The sequence below is a fragment of the Silurus aristotelis genome (assembly GCF_946808225.1).
Source record: "Silurus aristotelis genome assembly, chromosome: 12".
Lineage (NCBI taxonomy): Eukaryota > Metazoa > Chordata > Actinopteri > Siluriformes > Siluridae > Silurus > Silurus aristotelis.
Window position 1 is genome coordinate 9,830,607 of NC_139585.1, and position 23,879 is coordinate 9,854,485.

The 23,879-nt window shown below is 38.1% G+C and overlaps 2 protein-coding genes across 7 annotated transcripts in view; one reads left to right on the forward strand and one right to left on the reverse strand.

Annotated features, from left to right (window-relative positions):
• Positions 1–23,879, reverse strand: part of LOC310734505 (intelectin-like) — a 147,877-nt gene that overhangs the window by 64,297 nt on the left and 59,701 nt on the right. The window lies entirely within an intron of this gene.
• usp54b (ubiquitin specific peptidase 54b) overlaps positions 1–23,879 on the forward strand; it is a 121,995-nt gene that overhangs the window by 28,129 nt on the left and 69,987 nt on the right. For 4 of the 5 annotated variants that reach the window (XM_083556446.1, XM_083556445.1, XM_083556444.1 and 1 more), the window contains exon 2: positions 17,813–18,429. The exons of the other annotated variant lie outside the window; for it this stretch is intronic. In XM_083556446.1, coding sequence (XP_083412572.1) covers positions 18,283–18,429 — 147 coding nt within the window. In that variant the 5' untranslated portion in view covers positions 17,813–18,282. The remainder of the gene's footprint in view (positions 1–17,812; positions 18,430–23,879) is intronic. 5 annotated transcript variants of the gene reach the window in all.

Sequence of the window (23,879 nt, forward strand, 5' to 3'; positions counted from 1 at the left end):
GTGACCTGCTATAGAGCTCTTATCTCAACCCTACTGAACACTTTTGGGATGAATTGGAACACTGACTGCACCCCAGGCCTCCTTACCTCAACTACATCAGTACCTGCCATCACTAACACCTTTGTGGCTGATAAATACAAATGTTCACAAGCACACTACAAAATCTAGTGGAACATGCTCCCAGAAGAATGGGGAGAATCATAATATAAAATTGGGACTAATTGGGGAATGTGACGTTCAAACTCAAAACACATACCATACATATGACCAGGTGTCTGTAAACTTTTGGCGATATAGTGTATAAGAAGTGAAAAAATATAAGGGTTTTATGTATGCAAGTTGTATTGCACTATTGGTGCATTTGAAGCATTAGTTAAAGGGCTGCTCCCTCATCCCTATATGAGTCACACTCTGAGTCATCAATATGCATCAGCACCAGGTCCTCAGTGCGCGGTTCATGCACTCGCGCTGAATCTGCGATTTTAGCCCCAGCACAGCTCTGCCAGCATGCAGGGTATTTAGAGGAGATGTGTAGGGTAAGTGTTCACTGCACACTGTGTACACAACCACATTCCGGTATACATGACCGTCCTAACATGCATCATGTGCAGCTTCAGCCAGAACCTGCATTTTACTGCACCTTCCTGCCTCTGCAAAAGCCCTGATATGGCATTATTTAGCATTATTCACTGCAAGCCCATGTATATTGCATTCTTTCTTTGCGAAATGATGTATTAAAAGCAATTAAACGCGGTATTTTTCTTTTTTTTGCAGTAGTAGGAATTCATTATTGTTCATTGAATTATTAAACAATAAAAGTAGTAACAACACTGATTGTTTCTACTTGATTCCACACAAAAGTCTGCAAAGCAAATGTTTATGAGTCCAAATACTGTAGGGAACTTTTCCACTGCAGTGCATTTCTGCATGAACAGAATAAACCTTGAACTAAAAGTCAGCTACTATTCTCTGATTAAGACGTGGAATCTGGAACCTTATTCTGTTTTCATTTAAAATATTATAAAGATGGATCTGTATAGATATTTTTAAATTGCAGCTTCTGGAAAATCCTGCTGATGTATGTCAGGCACTAATGACAATCTTTAATCTACCCTTTTTGCTAGTACTCCGTATTCACCGATCAGCCATATCATTAAACCCAGTGACAGGTGACATGAATAACATTGATTATTTCATTATAATGGCACATGTCAAGGGGTGTATTAGGTAGTAGGGGGGTTTTATCGGGTGCTTTATACTTGTCATATGTGCCTTAGAGCAGTGGTCCCCAACCTTTTTTGCTCCACGGACCGGTTTAATGTCAGACAATATTTTCACGGACCGGCCTTAAAGGTGTGGCGGATAAATACAACAAAATAAAATGATACGACCGGCATAAAAACGTATATTTTCTAAATATAATAAAAATCGTGAATCCACGGTGGGTTTTTTTGTTCATTTTGCTCGCTTGGGGGTTTGAATTTAGCAGTAATATATTATGTGTTAGCGGCCGGAGCAGCTCCTTCAAGAAGTTAGCGGATGGAGGTAAGACAGGTGACCGAGTCATAGACAGATGTGGCGGAGAGAATCCAATAATTATCCCAAATAAAACATTGTTCGGATTTAGAAACGGAAATAATGTAAGTTATGTATTCTTTCTGTGGAGCACAGTGAAATTCTGTCTTGGTATATCCCAGCAATGTTTGGAAGCCGGGGTCAAAGACCAGGGTCAGCCATGATACAGTGCCCCTGGAGTACAGAGGGTTAAGCGCACTGCTCAAGGGCCTCAGAGATTCAGCTTGGCGATACCAACCTCCTGTTCAGTAATCCAGAGCCCAAACCACTGAGCTACCACTTCCCCATCTGTAAAACTTTTTGTTCACCTACAGATAGAAATTGAAGATTCAGTTCTTGATGATGTGTTGGAAGGAAAAATAGACAAAAAAAGTGTAAATCTAGATGACTGGGTCAAAGCAACTCCTAAATAGCACTTCATGTGGGGTGTTCCCATTATACAGTCGTTACACCAAAAGTGCGGCTCTTGTCTTGGCAGCACAGGAGGGACTTACACAACTTTAGGCAGGTGGATGTAAAAGTTATGGCTGATCCATGTTTTTCAAAATCACAATCATTTTAGTTCCCAAATAAATCAGAAATGATGAAAAACAGGCAAAGAAGAAAATTAAATATTTGAGAGCTTATTGTTATTTTTTACAAATATATTTATAGTTTTTATCCAAAAAGATCCCAAGCTGAAGATGTTAAGGTTTGCTGAAGATGTTAAGGTTTTCGTTGAGAGTGACGAGGATCAACAAGATTAGAAATGAATTTATTAGAGGGACAGCGCATGTTGGACGTTTTGGTGACAAGGTGATTGAGATGGTTTGGACATGTGCAGTGGAGGGACATGAGTTATATTGGTAGGAGAATGCTGAGGGTGGAGCCACCAGGTAGGAGGAAAAGAGGAAGGCCAAGGAGGAGGTTTATGGATGTGGTGAGGGAAGACATGCAGGTAGTTGGTGTGAAAGAGGCAGATGTAGAGGACAGGGTGGTATGGAGACGGATGATCCGCTGTGGCGACCTCTAATGGAAGTAGCCGAAAGAAGAAGAAGAAGATCCAAAAAGATCCCAAGCTTCTGTTGGGAAACGATTAGGAAATGAAATGTATAAAAGTGTGGCTGTTTTAATATACTGTATATTTTACTGCTCCCATTTTATGCATCATTGCCATATCCAGGGCTTGCAATTAACATTTGGCTTGCTGCCAGATTTGGCTAATTCCATTAATTTGTGAGCCACACTGCAGGGTAAAAGTACTTCTCGTTAAAAAAAAAAGAAAAATCCCTCTATAATATGTGCCGCTCGTATTATGAACTTTTTTTTTTTTTTTTATCAGGCAAGAGTACTTTACTCACTCAGCACAGCATACAGAATACAAAGTTTCGAACTCTGTATGGTTTTATTCATTTTCATCTTCACACCAGCGATATATTGGCACATTTGCACAAACTAAACTTGGCCTGATGTGGCAAAATATAGTTGGTGTGAACAGTCAGTCGTATAGACAGAAAAAGCAAAAATAACTCGAATGCTTCACTGAAAAGTGGCAGGCAGTTGCAAGTGGCTTGAGAACGGATTTGTCAGGATTTTCAGTGGTATAAAAACGATAAGGTAAAAGCATTTTGTTGGTGGAATATGGAATTTTAAGCTTTTTTTAACTGTCAGGTGAGGATTCCAGGAATGTCCTGAGACAGTTTCTGCCAGCTAGAGTCCACTCTAATACTGACTGAAAGCGTAATGCAAATATTGGTGTTTTCCTTCTGTCACAAATACATTTCCATATGCTTTCTATGGTATTGAGGTCTGCTGATTTTGCAGTCTTGTTTCAGCACAATTATTTTTCATAAACAGTTTATCGCACTACATCTCTCATCTTGTAACGTGAAAATTTGACCTGGTCATGATATTAGATGGAAAGGCAAATATCTAGTAGCTTGACAGTAACGATATTAGGGTCGAACAAATACATATCATGAGGTCTATATAGTTTTCTGATGTAATAATAAGAATGACAGAGCAAAGTAGTACACACAAATGCTTTAAAGCAGATTGGTAGCTGAATTTGTGATTTAATCGCATGTGTATTTGCCAATTCTGAATGCAACACAATTTTTAAATACATACATTGTGGTTTTGTCATTTGTCCTTTTGTGTCATGTGTTTTTTGATTAGACAATATGTGTTTAGCCAACCTCTATTCTTCTGGGAAGATGGGCCAATAGAGTGTGGTTGAAGAGATTCATGCTCATTCAGTAAGTAACAAGTGCATTACAGTCATGTAGGGTGAGGAGGCCTTGGGTGCAATCAGCATTCTAATTCGTGCAATTGTTGTATAAGGGTTTTAAAAGACACCACATCAAAAGACATCCTATATAACTGTGTGCCTCTAACTATGTAATTTTGTTCATATTGTGTGTTTGTTAACGGGAAATATTCGGATGTGGAATCTTATATCGCTGTATTTTTATGCCTTTGAGTGAGGAAAGCATTGTGTTTTCAGGTTGCCATCTGTTCATCCAAGTTATTTTTTTTATGCAGTATCTCAAGAATAAATAGTTGTAGAATTTATATGGGATTAACAGTGTAACAGCCAGCAGATTCATTTATTTAATTTCAGAGTTGCTCCAAAGATGATCAAGGTCACAGCAAGACCACTTGATGAAATCGTTTTCCTTTTATAGCTTCTTTGTCGTACAAAGATGTTACATATGGGTTCATGTTCAGGAAATCATATACCAATTTTCAATTTGCTATTTGTGTCAGTATGTCCATCTGGTTCTGTTCTGTATGTTTAAGAGCTAAACCTTATGGTTATGGTTATAGTTATTCTTATCTACATGCACACGTTTCACTCATTTGACCTTGTACAATAGGGAGCTGCTATTGCTGGATGACTTTAATAAGCTTCTAACAGAACTCAGTGTCACAGAATATCGTGCTAGTGGTGGTGTAAAGATGATTACACCATTTTATATATATTGTACAAGCCTATGACCCAGATCCATAAACACAAACATCTTCAGTTCGATTTGTAACCTTCTGCTAGTAATATTTGTCCCAATTTCTGTGACATTTTTTGCTCTCGCTTGTGTGCATGAGTGCATGTGTGCGTGTATGTCATGCCTCAGAGCTTATTAGATTATCAGTCTCTGTGCTCTTTCAGATTGAGGTCACCGGTTATCACAGAAACCGTGTTGACCAACAGTAATGGATGCTCCAGAATCGGAGTGTTCTCCTCAGAAACGAGATGTATGTGCAGCTCTTTATCATAGAAAGTGATCTTCGGTTCATCAACGTGCTGCTGTGTCTCTCTGGCTCCAGCAGTAATTCATCTTCAGCCCCCTCCAGATGTCTTATATCCTGATCTAGTGCAGGCACAGCTACAGTATGCCTCTTTCTTTCTGTTATACCATCACATGGGACTTCTGTGGCAGAAGTCTTTCTTTGAATGAAGTATAATTTTATTTTTATTATTATTATTATTTAAAACCAAGATTCAAAAAACATGATTTAGTAAAAATCTACTAATTTCTCTCCTTATAGAATCAGTCGAAGTAAGTTTTTTTTATTGCCTATTTTTGTTATTACTTTAAAGAGGTTATGTGACCAGTTGTATGCCAAGGAACCGGCAAAGGATCCTCAGTCTAATTACTTCTATGCTACTACTATTTTTTTTAACCCAATTTTCTCCCAATTTTCATGCAGCCAATTTCCTCCCACCAGCTGTGCTTCTGGTTTCTCATGCTGAATTTAAACACAGCGGTGTAAAGCATACTGTAACACATTTTTTTCTGAGACAGGTTCTTTTTGAATTGCTGGTCAAAGGGCAGTTGAATGCGCTAATCAAAAGCTAGTGGTTATCTTGACATAATAGAGAAAGGCCGTTTATTCAGGGTCACGCATGGCCGTGTCATCACTGAGATATTTGAGATGATATGCTGTGCACAGTTTGCATAACTTCTTGCAATTCGATTATATTTAAGTGACTGTTCCCTATTTATGTAAATGAAAGTGTAAAATTGAGCTTAAGAGCTTTCCTGAACAGTGTCTAAGTGCATTTTTAAGTGTTTTTCTGAACCGTACTCAAAAATGACAGTTTCTTGTTTTGCTTTAAATAAAATAGAGATATCTGTCCCGGTCCTCTGTTCATGTTTGGTGTAATTGTCAGTCCTGAATGTAAGAACATAAGCTCTTAAAAGCAGTGTTAAGCTGTGAAACATTTTCCAGGCAGGAAGAGGAGAATATTCCTGGAAGACACACATCACAGAGCCAAGTATTATAGAGTTTAGCGATACGCAGTTCAAGCCTGCTTTTTTCCTCTCTTGTCATATCCACCAACTTTCTTTGGTTTGTTCAGAGATGTGTTTCCATGGCAAATTTCCAACCTGCTAAGCTTTTTCTTACACACTCATACACTCCGATGTATATACATGCTGGTGTGCCTGTGAGCCCCTGTCACACTGGGTTTATGTTTCTAGATATAGTAAGGAAATTAACCAGAGACGAGCAGGAGTCTCTATATTATAACTATCAGTGTAATTAATGACACAACTGGGAAAGTAAATTTATTAATGACTAATTGACACCTCAAATGGCAAAGATGAGAACATTTACATTTGCGGCATTTAGCAGGCGCCCAATCCAAAGTGACGTACAAAAGTGCTTTGAGTCTCTAGCAATGAATAAATCTACACTGGTACGCCAGATTACAAACTTAATATAAATATTACTCTTGAATTCTACAAGGCAAACTTGGAAAGTGCTAATTTAAGTGTTTTAGGAAGAGGTAGGTCTTCAATCGTCGCTTGAAGATAGTCAGGGACTCTGCTGTACGGACATCTAGGGGAAGTTCATTCCACCACCTCGGTGCCAGAACAGAGAAGAGCCTTGAAGTATACTTACCTCTCATTCTGAGAGAAGGTGGTACCAGTCGAGCAGTGCTGGAGGATCTCAGACAGCGTGGTGCAGTGCGAGATGTGATGAGGTCACTGAGGTAAGATGGCGCTGGTCCATTTTTGGCCTTGTAGGCAATCATCAGTGTTTTGAATCTGATACGTGCAGCTACTGGAAGCTAGTGAAGGGAGCGCAGCAGTGGGGTGGTGTGGGAGAACTTGGGCTGATTGAACACAAGCCGTGCAGCTACATTTTAGATCATTTGCAGTGGACGAATAATAGATGAGAAGACTGCTTTTCTTGCCAACATGATTGGTTTCTTAAAGTCACAATTATGCACAATGATACAGCAACACTTTTTTTTATTGTTTGTCTGAAGTGGTATCAATAAATTTTGAGATTAGTTTTGTAGCACGCCAACAGATGACAGCACAAGGCTGCACGCACAATCACAGGGAGCACCAACCTGCATAAGTCAGTGTGCCAAAAGACATCATCCTGTGTATGTTGGGAATTGGTTCTATTCTGACCAGGTGCGTTACCACTTCTGCTATTTCGACCACGTGCGTACTCTGTCACCTAGCTCTCCTCACACGTCAGTTTCTCCCGGGAAACAACAGGATCTCACTTCCGCACCCACTCTACTCACCAGATTTGGCTTCTGCTGGCTTCGTCCTCTTCCTGAAGATGAAGATCTAGCTAAAATCTCACTGTTTGGCACCATTGCGGAGGCCCAGCGCGAATCGCAGAAGTGTCAGGAGTGCTGGGAGCACTGTACTGCTGTGCAAAGGGACTATTTTTTTACTATTGTGTAAATGTAGATAAATAGTACTTTATTGTAAAAACAAGGCTAGTTTTGAAAAAAAATTTATACTGCCTGGTGCATTATTATTATTATTATTATTATTATTATTATGGTTTATCATCTGTGATTTCGAATTGCAGTTGTAATGACAGACAAGTAGATCCTTACAGCCTCATCTGCTGAATTTGTTAAATTTGTTAAATAAATCAGAGTGAAGTATTACTACTAGTAGTTGTAGTAGTAGTATTTTAAATATTTAATGTTTAAGGAGCCTTTTTTGGCTGTTAGGTCTGGTTTAAAAGTGCTATTTCCATGAACATAAACCAGAGTGAAGAAAATATCATGCATCAAGCACCTTATAATGAAATAAAAGGTGTGTAATTTCTATATGACTTTCAAATTAAAGCTACAATTCAACTTCAAAATATATTTATTTTTTAAATGAATGTGCTGAATGAAACACAGAGATAAAAAAGGTCAGTCCAAAATGGCAGTGTGTGAATAGTGTTAGAATTGTAGTTCATTTTGTCAACTTTGCAGTCTTTGTGCTTAATATCTCTTGTCTAGTCCGTTTGCTTAGTATGTCACTTTCTGCATTCTTTGTGGTCAAGTTAAGTGATTCGGCCCAACTGACTTCTTTGTAGTTCATCATGAATTTTCCCATTTGCTTTGAAGTACCAGGCCCTTGGGGTTAATGGACACTCAGGATTTTAATGTGTCTGTTTTTCCATGCATCGTCTGAAGAAAAATAGGAGCGTCCTTGCTAATTTTCTCCTTGCTGGAGGACAGGGAAGACCTATTAGGCTCGGCTGATGAGTGGTGGCTATGCGTTTAATTCAGCTCGTCTCTCTCTCGCATGGAAGTTCTGGAACGGAACTTGAAACAGAATTTGCTAATCATGTGAAAGAGCTAATGCCACTTTAATGTAATTAAATGCCAGCAGATGTTTTTTAGTGACTTTTACCACATTATTTAGGTGCTTTAATTGGAACAAAGACTTCTGGGCCAGAAAAACTGGAACTGAATTAAGAAAGGAAAGTGGTCGCTGAATTTGCACATTATACAGTGGAGCCGTTTTTTAGATCTAAATTCCACTTGTGCAAAGGCAAGAATCGATTGGAATTACCTTATTAAAAGTTTCCTTGAAATTTAAGTGCACCACTTTCATCTCATCTGCTCAGTTGTGGAGCACTGTGCCGCCGCCCACATCTCCCCTGCAGATACGAGCTGCTTGTCCCTTCTGCCTGTGCAGAGAGGAGATTCGTGCATCCCTCCCATCTCTCTGGCTGTTTTCCAGAGCTTCATTCACACCCTGGAGACCTCAATGGCCTGCCAACATCGCCCTCTGTGATCAATGATGCACTCTGTAGGAGATAGACTGAGCACAGGAGCAGCAGTCACGCAAACCCTTTCAACGACAGGCAACATGTGAGGCAGCACAGTGTACCACACATCATTTATGCTAGTGTTCCAGGCCATACAATGGGTCTGAGGGATGACATCTTTCTTTGAAACCTCAATAAAAGGTGATGTTTGCTGTCCGACTGCTCGGTTTCAATGCCTGTATGTTTTCTTAGTTTCTGGGGTTTTTTTTGCTTTTTGCTTTACTGGCTGTGTTTGAATTAAAATGCACTCTCATGCCAGAATAGACGACTCATAGTGTGCTCCCATCGGGTAGAGTCTAGTTCTAACAAGTCCCAGCTATCAGCAGATTTTTGGATTCGGTACAATGTCACTAATGAATTGAATGATTGCGTCCTCCATGTGTGAATGAACAAGGCAGTAATTTTTGCCTCATTACATTAAGTTTTAAATATGCTTCCTTTTCCTAAACCCTTCCACCTATTGTCTTTCTTCTATAAATGGCATTTCTTCTGACCTAGTATGAGCTTTCAGAATCTTTTTTTTTCCATCTCACCCAATAACATGATAGAGTAGATCTTTACAGTAGTGTACCCTGGTTTCTTTTACTCAACACTGTACTGTTGTCCTGTTTAAATTAGAACACACTGAGGAATGACATTAAAACCCACATGATTATACTCGGTGCAGACATGAAGACGTACTGTTTGCAAATAGCAGGATAGGATAATGGAGGAAGGACATCTAGTCAAGTCGAATCAAGTCAAGTTTATTTCTATAGCGCTTTTCACAACAGACATTGTCTCAAAGCAGCTTACCGGAATTTCAAATGTTAAGGTGAACGGTGTGTATTTATCTCTGATGAGCAGCCATGGAGACTGTGGCAAGAAAAAACTCCCTTAGATGTTATGAGGAAGAAACCTTGAGAGGAACCAGACTCAAAAGGGGAACCCATCCTCATTTGGGTGACATCAAGAGTGTGATTATAAATGTTTAAACAATGCAGAACACTGGAGAGTGAGAACTAACATGAGCACTGGAATGTAAGATTATGAGTAATGTTCTTTCTACAGTCTTTTACAGTCATTTGTGGTTATAAAACTAGGAGCTACTGAGCAACTCATAAAATGGCTCAACATTTGCAATCATCATAGATACAACACCAGCTTCTCCATGCCAGAGCCTTTAAACACTCAAGGTGGTCCAATGTCCAAACTCCACATAAAGATCCAATTGGCGCTGGTACGTCTCTGTATGGTTCGGGATGTTTGCGGGTTCGGCATCAACTTCTTTAAAGGTCCACAATCTTCATGAGGTGGGACGTGACTGGGGCTGGCGAAACCTCAGGATGCCTCGGGATGCGTAGAGAAAGAGAAGCAGTGGAGAGAAATTAGCGTAGAAATTAGCGTAGCTGCTGTTCATGATATTAACCAGACATCTATATAACATATAACATCTATATAACATCTTCCATATTTAATTAGTTTAGTTAAGACAAATGAATTCACTGGCAAATAGGATCGCTGTCAAGTATTCTTATTCTCATGTAACTTAAATCCGGCACACAATACTCAACATCATATTTCCAATCTAAATGTGGCAGATAACTGCCAAAATTAATGACGGTGAAATGTATCGGTTTCCATACTGCTCATTAAGTGTAGTGGATATTGGTTAGAGACTTGCCTGCTGCATCGACATGTTAAGAGTAAAAGGTTGAAGGAAAAGTTTTACACAAAGAAAGTTCCGTTTTTTTTTAGATGTTAAATGTCTAAATGTGTCCAGCTTCCATGACATACCATCAGGGATTTTAAAACTAGTTTAGTAAAGAAGATGGTGACAGTGCATATGAATATAAACAACTATAATCGATAAATATTATAGTTTACAAATATTTAGTCATTTATTGTAGTTAAAGCATTTAGCTGTTTTCTTAAATGAATCTAAATCTTTAACATAATGGAAAGCAGATTGTTCTTAAGTTTGGTTAGCACTGTATTAGTGCCTTAAATAGTTTTGTGCAATTCTCTGTTACCATTAGTTCATTTTTATTGTCTTATGTAGCACCTTTGTCATGGGGAAACGTTGTTTTGTTTTACTGTGTTTTACTGTGTACTACACTGTATATCTGTACAGCAGTTTCTTACACTGCTATCTTCAAGCAATGGGTGAAGACCTACCTCTTCCTGAAATACCTGAAAAAGGAGTATCAGTTTATTAAACCCAAGCGGTAGCTTATTAAGTGATTTCAGATAATCAGGAACTTCAATTAAATGACCATACCTAGTAACCACTACTCCAATTGATTTTTCTTTCCCAAAACATACATTTGGTCAATGTTATATCTAATTGTATTTTTTTTCATCAACTGCATTTATTTTGCAAAAAAAAGTTATTAAATCTTTAAAATAAATTAATTGGGGCTGTCAAAATTGATAAATGAATTTTAACGGGATTAATTCCTATTAATGTGGGATTGATGCAGCGTGCATTTAGGTTTAACAATTTTTATAAAAAATGTAAATAAACAAATAAATAAAAAAATATAAAAGAGTCAAAATTAACGCAACACATTTATTCACGATGCGTTCAGATTTTATAAAAAAACTCCACCGAAAAATCATTTTCAATCACTAAACTTTTGTTTTGCACATACGGCAATTGAAGCCGTCATTGTGGAAATATAGCATAAGTTCAGTTTGGTGTTCTGATAATTTACATAATTGAACACAACACAATAAATTTTTTTTTAAACATTTACAAAAATATTTTGTCTTAATGCCCTATGTTGAGTCTGGTTTCACTAATAATAAACATACATTTGCATAAAGCATCTATATTTGTCCATGTCCATGTTAATTAGAGTGTAAAAACTTGAAAAGTAGTAATTTAAGGTACATTTAACACAAATAAATGTCACGAGTCAACTCATGACAATCTTGCAATAAAATCGTTATTAAATATTTTATTTGATTGACAGCCATAATTAAACTACTTTTGGGCTGATTGTGGTTTAGTGAGCAAAAGCTTTATGAATAATTAATATTTATCAATATTTTACTGGCTTAAAATATAAATGAAAAAGAAATAATGTTTTACTAAAATGCTTTATGTTGAATATTTTGATTAAAATGATCAAATAAAACTAGACTGGAGTTATTAATTGGCCTGTGCTTTTTATTTATTAATTATTATTTTCCTTTTTTAACCTTGAAAATGGTTTACGGGTGCACAGGCCGCCATTTCAGTACTGTTCAACCAGCACTGAAAAAATGCCTAAAGGAAATGGAGCATAAACTCCCACCTGTTTTGAAATACAGTTTTATCGCAGGCAGTGCTCTTTATCTTTATTCATTCCTGATTTTTGCTGTCTCAATTAATCAAAATCGCACTCAAATGTACGATTGCCACCATTTAATGACTTCCGCAGCTTTCGGTGTCACTCGTTGCCTGTTTATCACTTACATTCACTTTTTTTGCTATTCATTTGTTGAAGGCAGCATCAAGGCTTCTCCTAAGAGTGTAGAAGGGTCTTGGCACTGTGAAAAGCTGTGATAATGAGTGTGGCTTTGGCTTTGTGAATGTGCTGCAGTGCTGCCCTCCTACACACCTCATGAGAGCTTGAGAACATATTCGCCTCACTTTTCCAGATGGCTCTTATTTTGCAGTGAACATGTTCTCTGACTATGCAGTGCTAATCTTGTTGATGAAGGAAAAAAATGCCAACCCTTTCTTTCATCATGAAACTAAATAATCAGTAAATACATATTCACTTTTTTAATGAAGTTTTTCTTAGTGAATAAAATCAAGTTCAGTGTTCAGATTTTGTCGACTGGACAAAAAACTGACAACTAATACATCATATGGTTGGGTGGGGTTGGTAGGGGGTTCTTGGAGGATGGTTTTATTCATTTAAATGTCTTGTGAAATCTAAATTAATTTGTGCTTTCTAAATGCACCTTCATCAACAAAGCAATTCTGTCAACATCTTAAGGGTGGGACTAATCTCCAGTTTTGATCATTATGGTTAAACCCAGTGTTGTGATATCATGAAGCTTTGATGAAACCTGAGGGAAGCCCTTGCCACAACCCTTTATGCTAGTGGCAGTCCATGATGCAACCCTGCTGCCCCCTTTGAGATTGCCAAGGCCTTTCCTCGCCTAGCAGCTTGGCACTGGAGCGGAGCCAGATAATGGAATTAAAGCGGGATTTAGAGTGTCTATATACGGGTATACATTATGTCTGTTTCTGATTTAAAAGGCAGGAATGAGTTGTCCAAAAAGGATGTTTGTGTGTGTGTGTGTGTGTGTGTGTGTGTATGGGCTGTAGGCAATGCAGGTTTTACACAGCGCACTGGGAATGTTATGCAACATGTTAAATAGTGCGCTGACCAAAGGTTGATTAGCTCTCCCTGTTTACAGTGCACAGGGCTCACAATGTAATTAGAAAAAAAAAGAGGAGGGGTTGTTGCTGGTTGTTGCACTGTTAAAGGGCTGCTTGCACCACTCATTCTGAACACTTTATACAATATGCAGGTAGAGCTGCAGTTCCGGAGGAAGAGGTCTGCTCAGGGTTAATCTACTATGAGGAGCTGACAGTCTTTGCGTCTTCTCCCGAATGCAGCGCATTATGCAAATTAAGCACAGAGGCACAATTCTTATATGCTGCCTTGACTTGTGCTTAATCAGCATGAGACTTTAGTGGCTAATGGACAGAGCATCGTTTTAACTGGACCAACGTGCCATAAAGAGGTTGTGCTGGGAATAAGTTGGGGTAATCAACCTTGAGTGTGTGCCCTAGTCTCCTGGTGGGACAAGTTCTTAAAGCTTCAGTCCTGTTTGAACTCTAGCCTCTAATGCAGATGTCTCACAACTGCGTCATTGTGCATTTGGTAACAACTGCAAGCAAACTAGCTTCCCTTTTTCTTGGGTGTGCTTTAAAGAGTATAAACCTGTGGGTTACATAGTAGGGACACGTGTCCCTACTAACACAGTAGGGACACGAGGACTTCTAAGCTTGTAGTTGCTGCAAAATGCACAATGACTCAGTTGTGAGACATCTGCGTTCGGGGGCAAGGGATAAAACAAGATTGAAGCTTTTAGAACCTGTTCCACCAGGACACTAGAGCACACACTCAAGGGTCATCATATACGGCATTCTCTTTTTTATTTAAAAAAGGGTTCTGAGGTAGTCTTTTCTTTGTCTAGGGCGGTACCTTTTATTTTACAGAGTATAAACATAATAAATTTTATGTAGTGGGGACACGAGGACTTTTTAAGCTTGTAGTTGCTACGAAATGCACGATAAAACGCAGAAATGAAAAAGATTTAGAAGGGTATACTCTTTTTTTTTCCCCTTCTTTTAAACTTCTTTTTATATATATGACAAAGCACTTCTTTCTTTAGTACACATTTTAAGTAGCGGTTGCTGCTAAATGCATAATAATTAAAAACTCTCAATGGAATCTAGCATATTTTTCTTTTTGGGTGTTTTGTTTCGTTTTTGCTTTTTTAATGGTAGTTTTGATGAATAAAGTGTTCTGAGAGTAACAAACAGGGCAGTAATATAAACTAGATATAAGTGCAATATAGCAAAGTAATATGGGCAGAGCTGAGACTAACAGTGCACATCAGGAGGTGTAGCTCTTTTCATTTTAGAATAAAATACAATAAATTACATGGGAAATGTTTGACCTTATTATATGGCCAATATGGCTCCACAGATACTATATACAGATACAGATACACTATATTGCTAAAAGTATTGGGTCACTGACCATTCTTGCTATATCTGGTTCTTTTACAAACTGTTACCACAAAGCTGGAGGCACTCAATTCTATAGGCCTTTTTTAGATGCGCTATAATAAAATTTTGGCTTCACTTGAAATTGGAAACCCAAACCTGTTCCAGCATGGCAATGCCCCTGTGCACAAAGTGAGCTCCTTGAAGATATAGTTTGCATGCTTTGGAGAGAAAGATCTTGAATGGCCTGCTATAAAGCTCTGATCTCAACACTACTAAACACTGTTGGGATGAATTTGAACGCTGACTGAACCCCAGGTCTCCTCACCTACATCGGTACCTGCCTTTTGTAATACCCTTGGGGCTGATGAATACAAATCTTCACAAGCACACTCCAAAATCTAGTGGAACATCTTCCCAGAGGAGTGGTGGAAATTATAAGAGCAAATTGGGACTAAATGTGGAATGCAATGCTCAGAAATCACATACCGTACTTGACCAGGTGACCCGATACTTTGGCAATATAGTGTATGTGTTTGTATTTTTTTCGGAGAGCCAAAATATAACGTGTATGTTGTGGGCTGTGAAAAAGATTGTACTGTATTTCTGCCATAACACTTCACACTGGATACACTTTTAAAATGCTAAATATATAGTGTCATTTATGTCTTTTAAATCACCAACAGCTGGAACCAAATTCCTTGCATATATAAACACAGTTAGCCAATAAACCTGATCCTCTTTCTGATATTCGAAACAAAACAAAAACAATATATTACACTTGGTTTTACAACTTGGGTACTTCATGTAAAAGGGTATTATAGAAGACTGCATATAATCCTCAACAGTAAAACAGCATTCCTACACGTCTGCCATCAGTTTAGCATATTTCTGCCTCATGTCTTTCACACTTTGACTTCATGTGCTATACTTTTTACACGACCATCTCAAGAGTTGCCCTCACATTCACATACTACTCTCACTGTAGCCCAAATACATGAGGAACACTTAGGCTGCAGAAACTCATAGGATATCTACAGCTTTGTGATAAATCCCTCCTTCCTTTTCTCTCTCATTCTAAATGTGTTTGGACTGTACAATATTGATACCTTATTGTGTTTTAATTCTTATATGATAAAAGGGACAGTATGCTGAATTATGTCTAATAAAGATGGATGGCATCATAAATTCTGCTAAAACCAAGAACTTCATAATACTGGTCGCATTTAAATCCTTCTTACAACAGCATGATGACAAAAAAAAAAAAAAAACACCCAAATAAACACTTACATTCTTTCAAGGTCTGTGCATATTATTTATTTTGTGCCAATAATTATGGAGTAAGCCGTTTTGGTGCACATTATCATTGCTTGATTTGCTTTAAAACTGTAGGCTTAGAAATGTGTACACGGCACCTAAAAGACCTCTCTTTAAAAAAAAATTACCTGAGAGAATATCAGTTTCAGATATATTGGCACCTTTCATGTGAAAACGATTGAATATAGTTGATGATTTTATCTTTGACTGTCAATTTTGAGTCAGCCTATGCACAGCCTATGTGGTCTCAGGTTGCTGTTCTTTTTTGGAAGGAGTGATACAGTACATCAGGGGTCTCCAATCCTTCCCAGAAAGGGCCAGTGTGGGTGCAGGTTTTTATTCCAACCAAGCAAGTCCACACCAAATCCTACCTGTTCAAATCTAATGATCTTCATTTTCAATGACTATCAGGTGTGACCATTGATTGGTTGGAATGAAAACCTGCACCCACACCGGCCCTTTCTGAAAAAGATTGGAGACCCCTGCAGTACATGATAGGTGGTGTAGCTCATCTGCCTCCATGTTTGACATATTGTTCTTTCTGAGATGCCTTTCTGCTCACCACAGTTGTAAAGAGTTGTTATCCGAGTTCCATTCTCTTCTGACTTTTTTTTTCTATCAATAAGACATTTCCACCTTGCAGAACTACTGCCCAGTAGATGTTTTCCTTCTTTTCTCTCTCTCCCTGGACTAAAACTTTCTTTCGGCTTCTTCCATTAGGGGTCGCCACAGCGGATCCGCAGTACGTTTGATTTGGCACATGTTTTACGTTGGATGCCCTTCCTAAAGCAACCTTCCCCAATTTATCCGGGCTTGGGACCGGCACTGAGAGTGGCTGGGGATGGTTCCCTGACCGGGGATCGAACCCGGGTCGCAGCGGTAAGAGCGCTGCATCTTAACCACTAGACCACCAGGGGACAATTCTGTGTAAACTATAGAAGCTGTTGTGTGTGTGTAAAGATCTCCAGGGATCATGAGGTTTGGGAATAATCAAGCCAGCGCTCCTGGCACAAGCAGCTTATTTTGCCGCTGAGAGCACATTGATGTTTCACGTGAACGTTAATTGAAGCATTTATCTGCATCTGCATGTTCTTTGTGTTGAGCTACAGCTATGCTATTGGCGGACAGAATAGCGTGAATGTGGTACACAGGGTACACTCTAACACTGCTCCCTTTCCAATATCTACTGGCATTCTTTTTTCTGAAACTGCTTTTGTGTTTGTTATATCCATTACATGAGTTGTAAAGGTCAACAACAAACTATGTCTGGTGATGAAAAATCTTATGTTTTTCCTATTATAAAATGTGACAAAAAGATTTTATCATATGTACAAAATCAAATCAATCGTATTTGCCACATACACATTCATACAGAGTATAATATGTATGGAAATGCGTTTTACAACTGCCCAATACTGAATAATGTACATGCAAATAGAAATAAAATATATATAAAAAAGAAATAAAATAAAAATATGAAGTTTAAGCTATAAAGTATACAATATAAGTATAAAAAAATCACAAGAAAAGGAAAGAATAGAATATAAAATAGAATATAGAATGCCCATATAGTATGGAAAAATAATCAGGCTGTAAAAAGTAGACAGAAGGGGATGGGTATTGACACATGGTATATGACACAGGCAAGAACATACTGAAATATGTTTTACATGATCACAATTTTCCAAAATAAAAAATAAAAATCTCTGTTAAAGAAGGAGCACTTTATCTGCAGTCTTGTGTTAAATTTCAGTGGCAACTAAAGAACCGGCTTTTTCGTCAATCACGTCAAACATATTAACGTGGGAGCTCATTATTTATGTACCAGGGTCAATAAAACCCAATTATCTAACAAAAGTCAGCTCATTGATATCTCAGTCGAGTGTATTTAACTAATTGATTGAAAAATTATATTCATAATTGAAATAAAATTGATCACTGGGCCATAACTGGGATGCTAAAAAAAAGGGGGGGAGGGTGGTGAGAGAGAAGTTGTTTTATTGGTTAAAAAAGATTTATAACAATAAATATCCATGTTCCTTTTTAATCTTACATTTCAAAGTGTCTGCAGTTTATGTAGGGAACGTGGTAAAGACTTATGGATTTTCTCTTTTTTTTTCTCTTTCTGTACAGGCCGAATAGAAATTTTAGAGACAAGTCTGGATGTTGAGAAGGGAATAAAGGCTTGGCTAACGGAAGACCTAATCTCCTGGACCGGAGTGGAACAGCGACATCCACAATAAATTAAAGCACTTAAAAAAATCTAAGCCATTTGTTGCAGGTTACGTCACTTGGTGACTTTATTTGGGACGAGAAAGAGAAAAAAAAAGAGACTCTAGCATCCTTCCTCCTGAAAGCAGACTCAGAGTTTCATTGTATGCAAACTTCACACAGCGCTGCTCTAGACCTATACATCGCCCTCACATGGGAGTGACATAGGAGCCAGTCCATGCCAACATCCCTGCTTTGTATACTTTATACTTCTGTAAACTCGCACACTTGCATCACCTACACTTGTCCAGGATGCCTTCCTCCTCCTGCGTGATTGGCTGGAGAAGGAAGCAGCCTTTGTGGTGACCAGAGTAAAGAGCGGGGCAGCATCCATGTCGTGGAAGCGGAACTACTTTGCGTCTGGCAGCAGCGGGCTGCAGAGCATTTCTAGCCCGCGCACCATGAACTCCATCGCTCCCAGCAAAGGTCTGAGCAATGAGCCGGGCCAGAACAGCTGCTTCCTCAACAGCGCACTGCAGGTAGGACTGACTAACGTCACTCTCCGACAGTTAAATGATATGATTCACAAATAACACTAGCCCTACACACACTGGTTTCCTGGGTTAATTTATGTCTTAGCTGGATTATGAGTGGGGTTTGAGTTTTGTGTGGGTGGGGATTGTTTCCTGCAGCAATGACCCAAAGTGAAACATGTCTTTATTATTAAAACCATAAATAACCATTGACATAAGAAGCACAAGAATTTTTAGGAAGTTTTTTTTATTCCGCTCCTTCCTGCTGCTAAAAGGAAGTTATTCAACTAATTCCCCCCCCTCCACTCTTGTAGACACTCTTGACCAATCCCTGGCTATCCCAGCTGTTACTATTTTTGTGCATTGCAACAAACAAGCAAAATAAGTCAGAATGACAAGTGCACACAAGCAGACAAAGGTATAACACCAGCAGAAGCTAAGAGGCATTGAGCAGCTACAAACGTTCATATCTCGCCTACCAATTAAGGACGACAGCCGAACACTCCGAGTTGTGACTGTGTGCTCATCAGCACTATGACAGGGAAGTGGTTAACAAGCAGGTGAAAAAGACAGGCTGTGAATCAGGAGGCATATGCAGAACCCTCAGCAGCAAACCAACAAACAACGAATGAGAAATCCTCCACTTAATTGCCAACGTCATGATGACCAGAAATCCACTCGCTAAAAAACAGTGGTGGAAGAAGTACACAAAGCATGTACGTGAGTAAAAGTAGAGATACAGTAGGTAAAATATTACTCCAGTAATAAGTAAAAAGTGCTCCCCTTAAACTTTCCCTTGAGTAAAAGTACAAATGTTTTTGCCTTTAAATGTACTTCATTATCCAAAGTATTATGATTTATTACGGCTATAATGTTCCTATTATCATTTTTGTCACAAGACTCTTTGCTTAATCAACTCAGTTTATTTGAAAAGACACTCATATTACCCCAATCTATTAATTATATAAATTAGTCACTGATTGATATCTATTAAATCTATTACGAGCCTAAAAACCTTCTTTTCAACTACTTAAAAAAGAAATTACAAATAAGGCTACAGGTGTTGTAGCACGTTAGAGTCAGGAGATTCTTCCATCATTTATTCCTCTCAAAATGTTCTGCTTGTTGTTGAACTGAAGCTGAACTAAAAACAATTTTAAAACAGAGCGCACGCACGCTACCCTGATTGGTGGATGCTGCGTGGTTGACCAGTTGCCTTTTTATCCAGTCCTAAATAAATAGAAATTTGGAATAGAATTTTGCAGAATGTATTTGAGTTAAAAAGTAAGAATTTGACTTTGAAATGTAGTGAAGTACAGATACGTGAAAAAGCTACTTAAGTACAGTAACGAATTACATTTACTCCCACTATTTACTGCTATATGGTAGGCAATTAAAGATGTGATAAGATCAAAACAGGATGCAAAAATACCCCAGGAATCTACTCAGGCCACAAAAACACTATTTCACAATTTAAATTTCAATAAATATTCATGAATATATAGAATGAATAAACGTTGCAAAAAAGTGAGAAGTGAAAAAGTCATAATATTTTTCATCGATGTCAAATTGTCCGTAATTGTTATGATATTTTTGCCACATTGCACTGATTTTGCCGGCTGCGCCGACACTATGGCGCATGTAGAGCGTTTTATTTGTGACTGTCATTTTTACACACCGTCACAGATCATCATTTAACGTGCTGAGATGGCTGAGCTCCTGCAGAGTTCATACGGAAGATGATGACCTGATTCATTGCATCTCCTCTCTGTCTCTCTGCCTCGCTGTGCAGAAATTGTGCTGTCACTACCTCTCATTCTTAGCATGTTTAGCATGGCATACAATTATTTGGGTCTTTCCTGTAGGCTTTTCCCACTTACACATTTGGGGTCTTGCCTAGGCGTCTGTCTGACAATAAATTAAACATTGCTTTGTGCTCCAGACAGTCAGGGCCATGATCCAACCTCTATAAGCACATTGAGAACTCAATGCAGCATAACCGCAAAATAAAACAAGTGAAGGACAAAATGAGAGACAGCCGAAACACTCCCAGACCTGCACGCATCAGCCTCTTCCTTTGCTACACAAGTGTACATTTAAACGACGTTTAAAGGCAATAATTATCCTCTGCAACACACAGGGGATGTGCTAGCTCAGTGGTTAAGAGGTTTCACTTAGGATCAGTAGGTTGTGAGTTCAAATACCAGCATCATCAATCTGCCAATGCGGACATACTGTATCTGTATAAGTCGGTATAAAGGACATTACTCATAATCACACACTTCGGTGCTCGTGTTGGTTCTCACTCTCCAGTGTTTTGTATTGTTTTTAACATTTATAATCACACTCTTGATATCACCCAAATGAGGATGGGTTCCCCTTTTGAGTCTGGATCATCTGGAAGTTTCTTTCTGTAAAGCTGCTTTTGAGACAATGTCTCAATTTGTGAATTGTGAAAAGCGCAATAGAAATAAACTTGAACATATCTGTCAAACACTGTAAATGCAAATGTTTGGGCCAGGTGGTAGCTTAGTGTTTAGGGCATTTGTCTTTGGATCCAAAGGTTGTAAGTTTAAATCCCAGCCACACTAAGCTGCCACTTCTCGGCCCCTGAACAAGGCCCTTAACCCCGTATCTGCTGTTGTGAAAATTAATGTATGCAGCCAGGTTGATGTCAATAACAGCTACTGGAATATGCAGCAGAATGACAGTTCAGTTGCTATCAAGTTACATAATTACATAGCTAACACCAGTTCCATCTGTATATCTGTATATGATGTTATTATGTAAACACTACTTGCTAACCACAATTCCAGCTTTAATAAGATACTCCAGAGACAGAAGTAGCTAGCCTACCAAGAAGATAATAGCTACAGTCTCAATTCTTTTAACTTTATTTTTATTTTGTCTGGCAATTCGAAACAACAGCACATGGAATTGACACACAGCAGATTTTTAGCTTTTGAGGTCTCGTGTTTTGTTGTACAGAAAACCGACACACTAGCTATTTAGCAACTCTAGTGCATTAATGCAGGGGAACTAATGAGTATATGGTCATTCAACACATCAGATTTATACCATCTGTTCTTTGTGTTGTGTCCCAGCAGCACATTTTAAAATATATTATTTCTGGATAGTCTTGATACCATTTATTTATCATATAGTTGACTGCATGTACTGAATATACTGTAACAAATTGTACTAGGCTTACTTGTTGTCTTTTTTAAAGATTGCGTGTTCTTAAACCTATCCCAAATCTTTCATTCATCCACCAGGTAAAAGTAGTTGTGATTTGGCAGGGCTTTGGACAGTGTTGAGTTTATAGCATCACTCCCTTGTGAAGTGATTTACATTTTAAGCCAACATATGATATACAGTAGGTATATATTTTATTATATTTACCACTCACAAAATAAAAATCTCTATGTTCTCCACAACACTGCCTGACACAAATATTTCTCATTAAAAAGTAATAATTGAACCTGCCCTGACATATCTCTTGTCATCCTGCCGCACTATACCTCTGGCCAGACTGTGAGGTCTGTCAGGTGCACTGGACTTTTGGTGGTCCCTTAGACATGACTGACTCTAAAACCTCCTATTTCAAAAGTAAACTTTTCAACACACATTTTCTCAACACATTTCTCTTCCTTTATTCTTAATTTTGTAATGGATGTTGGTGGTGGTATTATTGGTGTTGATGTTGGTTGTGGTGTTACTGGAGTTATTGATTGTGATAATGGTGTAATTGGTGGTACTGGTGGTGGTGGTGTTAGTAGAGTTTTTATTGTTGTTTGTGGTGGAGGTCTTTGTGTTATTAGTAGTATGTTTCTTGTTGTTGTTATTACCAAACCACAAATTAAAAACTGTCATGTACAAACCCGATTCCAAAAAAAAGCTAAGACACTGTCAAATGTAGATAAAACAGAATGCAATGATTTATATTCTCATAAACCCACATTTTATTCACAGTAGAACATAGAAAAATATCAAATGTTTAAATTGAGGAAATGTACCATTTCAGGAAAAAAAGGTCATTTTGAGTTTTAAGGCTGCAACAGGTCTCAAAACAATTGGGACAGGGCCATGTTTACCCTGTGGAGCATCACGTTTTCTGTCCTTATACACCTGGGAACTGGGGAGACCAGTTGCTGAGGTTTTGGGAGAGGAATGTTGTCCCAAATGTGTCTGATACATGATTCTAGCAGCTCAACAGTTCTGGGTGTCTTTTGTTGTATTTTTGTCTAGGGCTGTCAATCAATTTAAATATTTAATCACGATAAATAGCATGTTTGTCATGAGTTAATTTGTGATTATTTGCAACTTAGTCTCACATATGTATCTGTTATAAATTTACCCTAAATTAATATATATATATATATATATATATATATATATATATATATATATATATATATATATATATATATATATATGATTTTTTTTTTTTTAACTACCGTATTTTTCGGACTATAAGCCGCTACTTTTTTCCTCATGTTTTGAACCCCGCGGCTTAAACAACGATTTATGAATTTTTCCGGTTTCACAAACTTCAAGCCAAAAAACTGAACCCCATAACATTAGACTAATGAAATTTCCGAACAGAAACGAAAAAACGCACCTCACTTGTGTTCTGAGCTGCACGGCTCCAGAGAAATACAGTAGTTGTGAAAGGAAGGAGGAAGACAGTGAACAATAACTTACTTGGTAGGCTACTGTTTAGATACAAGCCGTTGTAACGCGTTGAGTCTGGGTGAAGGGAGAGCTCGCTAACTCCATTTGCAAAAGAAATCATATAAGCACAGACAGGTTTCCAAAACTCGTGCTTTTTTTTTTCTTGGCAATCTTAGTCAAAGAAACTTAGAAATGAGCATCAGCAAATAATGAGCACATAATCCACAGTCTTACACACACGCAGTAATACCGGCAGAATGCAGTGACGTGTCGTTCCCAAAATGGCGCTCTGCTCTTAAAAGAGCCACAACATATTTCACCCATTACACCGTGTAACAGACACTGTCTTTCGGTAAAGTTCATTAGTTTCAGTGCGGCTTATACACAAGGTGCGGCTTAAAATTCAATGGGTGCGGCTTATACAGGGGTGCGCTTTATAGTCCGGAAATTACGGTAATTGTAACAGATGTTATAAATATATGAATTTCATTCAAAATCAAAAATCTTTTGTTACTTATAATTTTACATTCTATTTATTATTTTACACTCTGGAAATTATCCTTTTAATACCAATTTCTTTTAAATGTCATTTCTTTAGTTGTGTAAATTTTGTGTTGTGTAAATTTTTTAAGTGGTTGTTTTAATTTTTAAATATGGTATGTGGCTAATTTAAGAATTATGTTTCGGTTCCGTTTGCTTTCCCTCAGTTCGAGGTAAGAACTGCTAGGGAGAGGCCAATGTTGAAATTGTATGGGAATGCAATGTTTGGTGATTAAAAATTA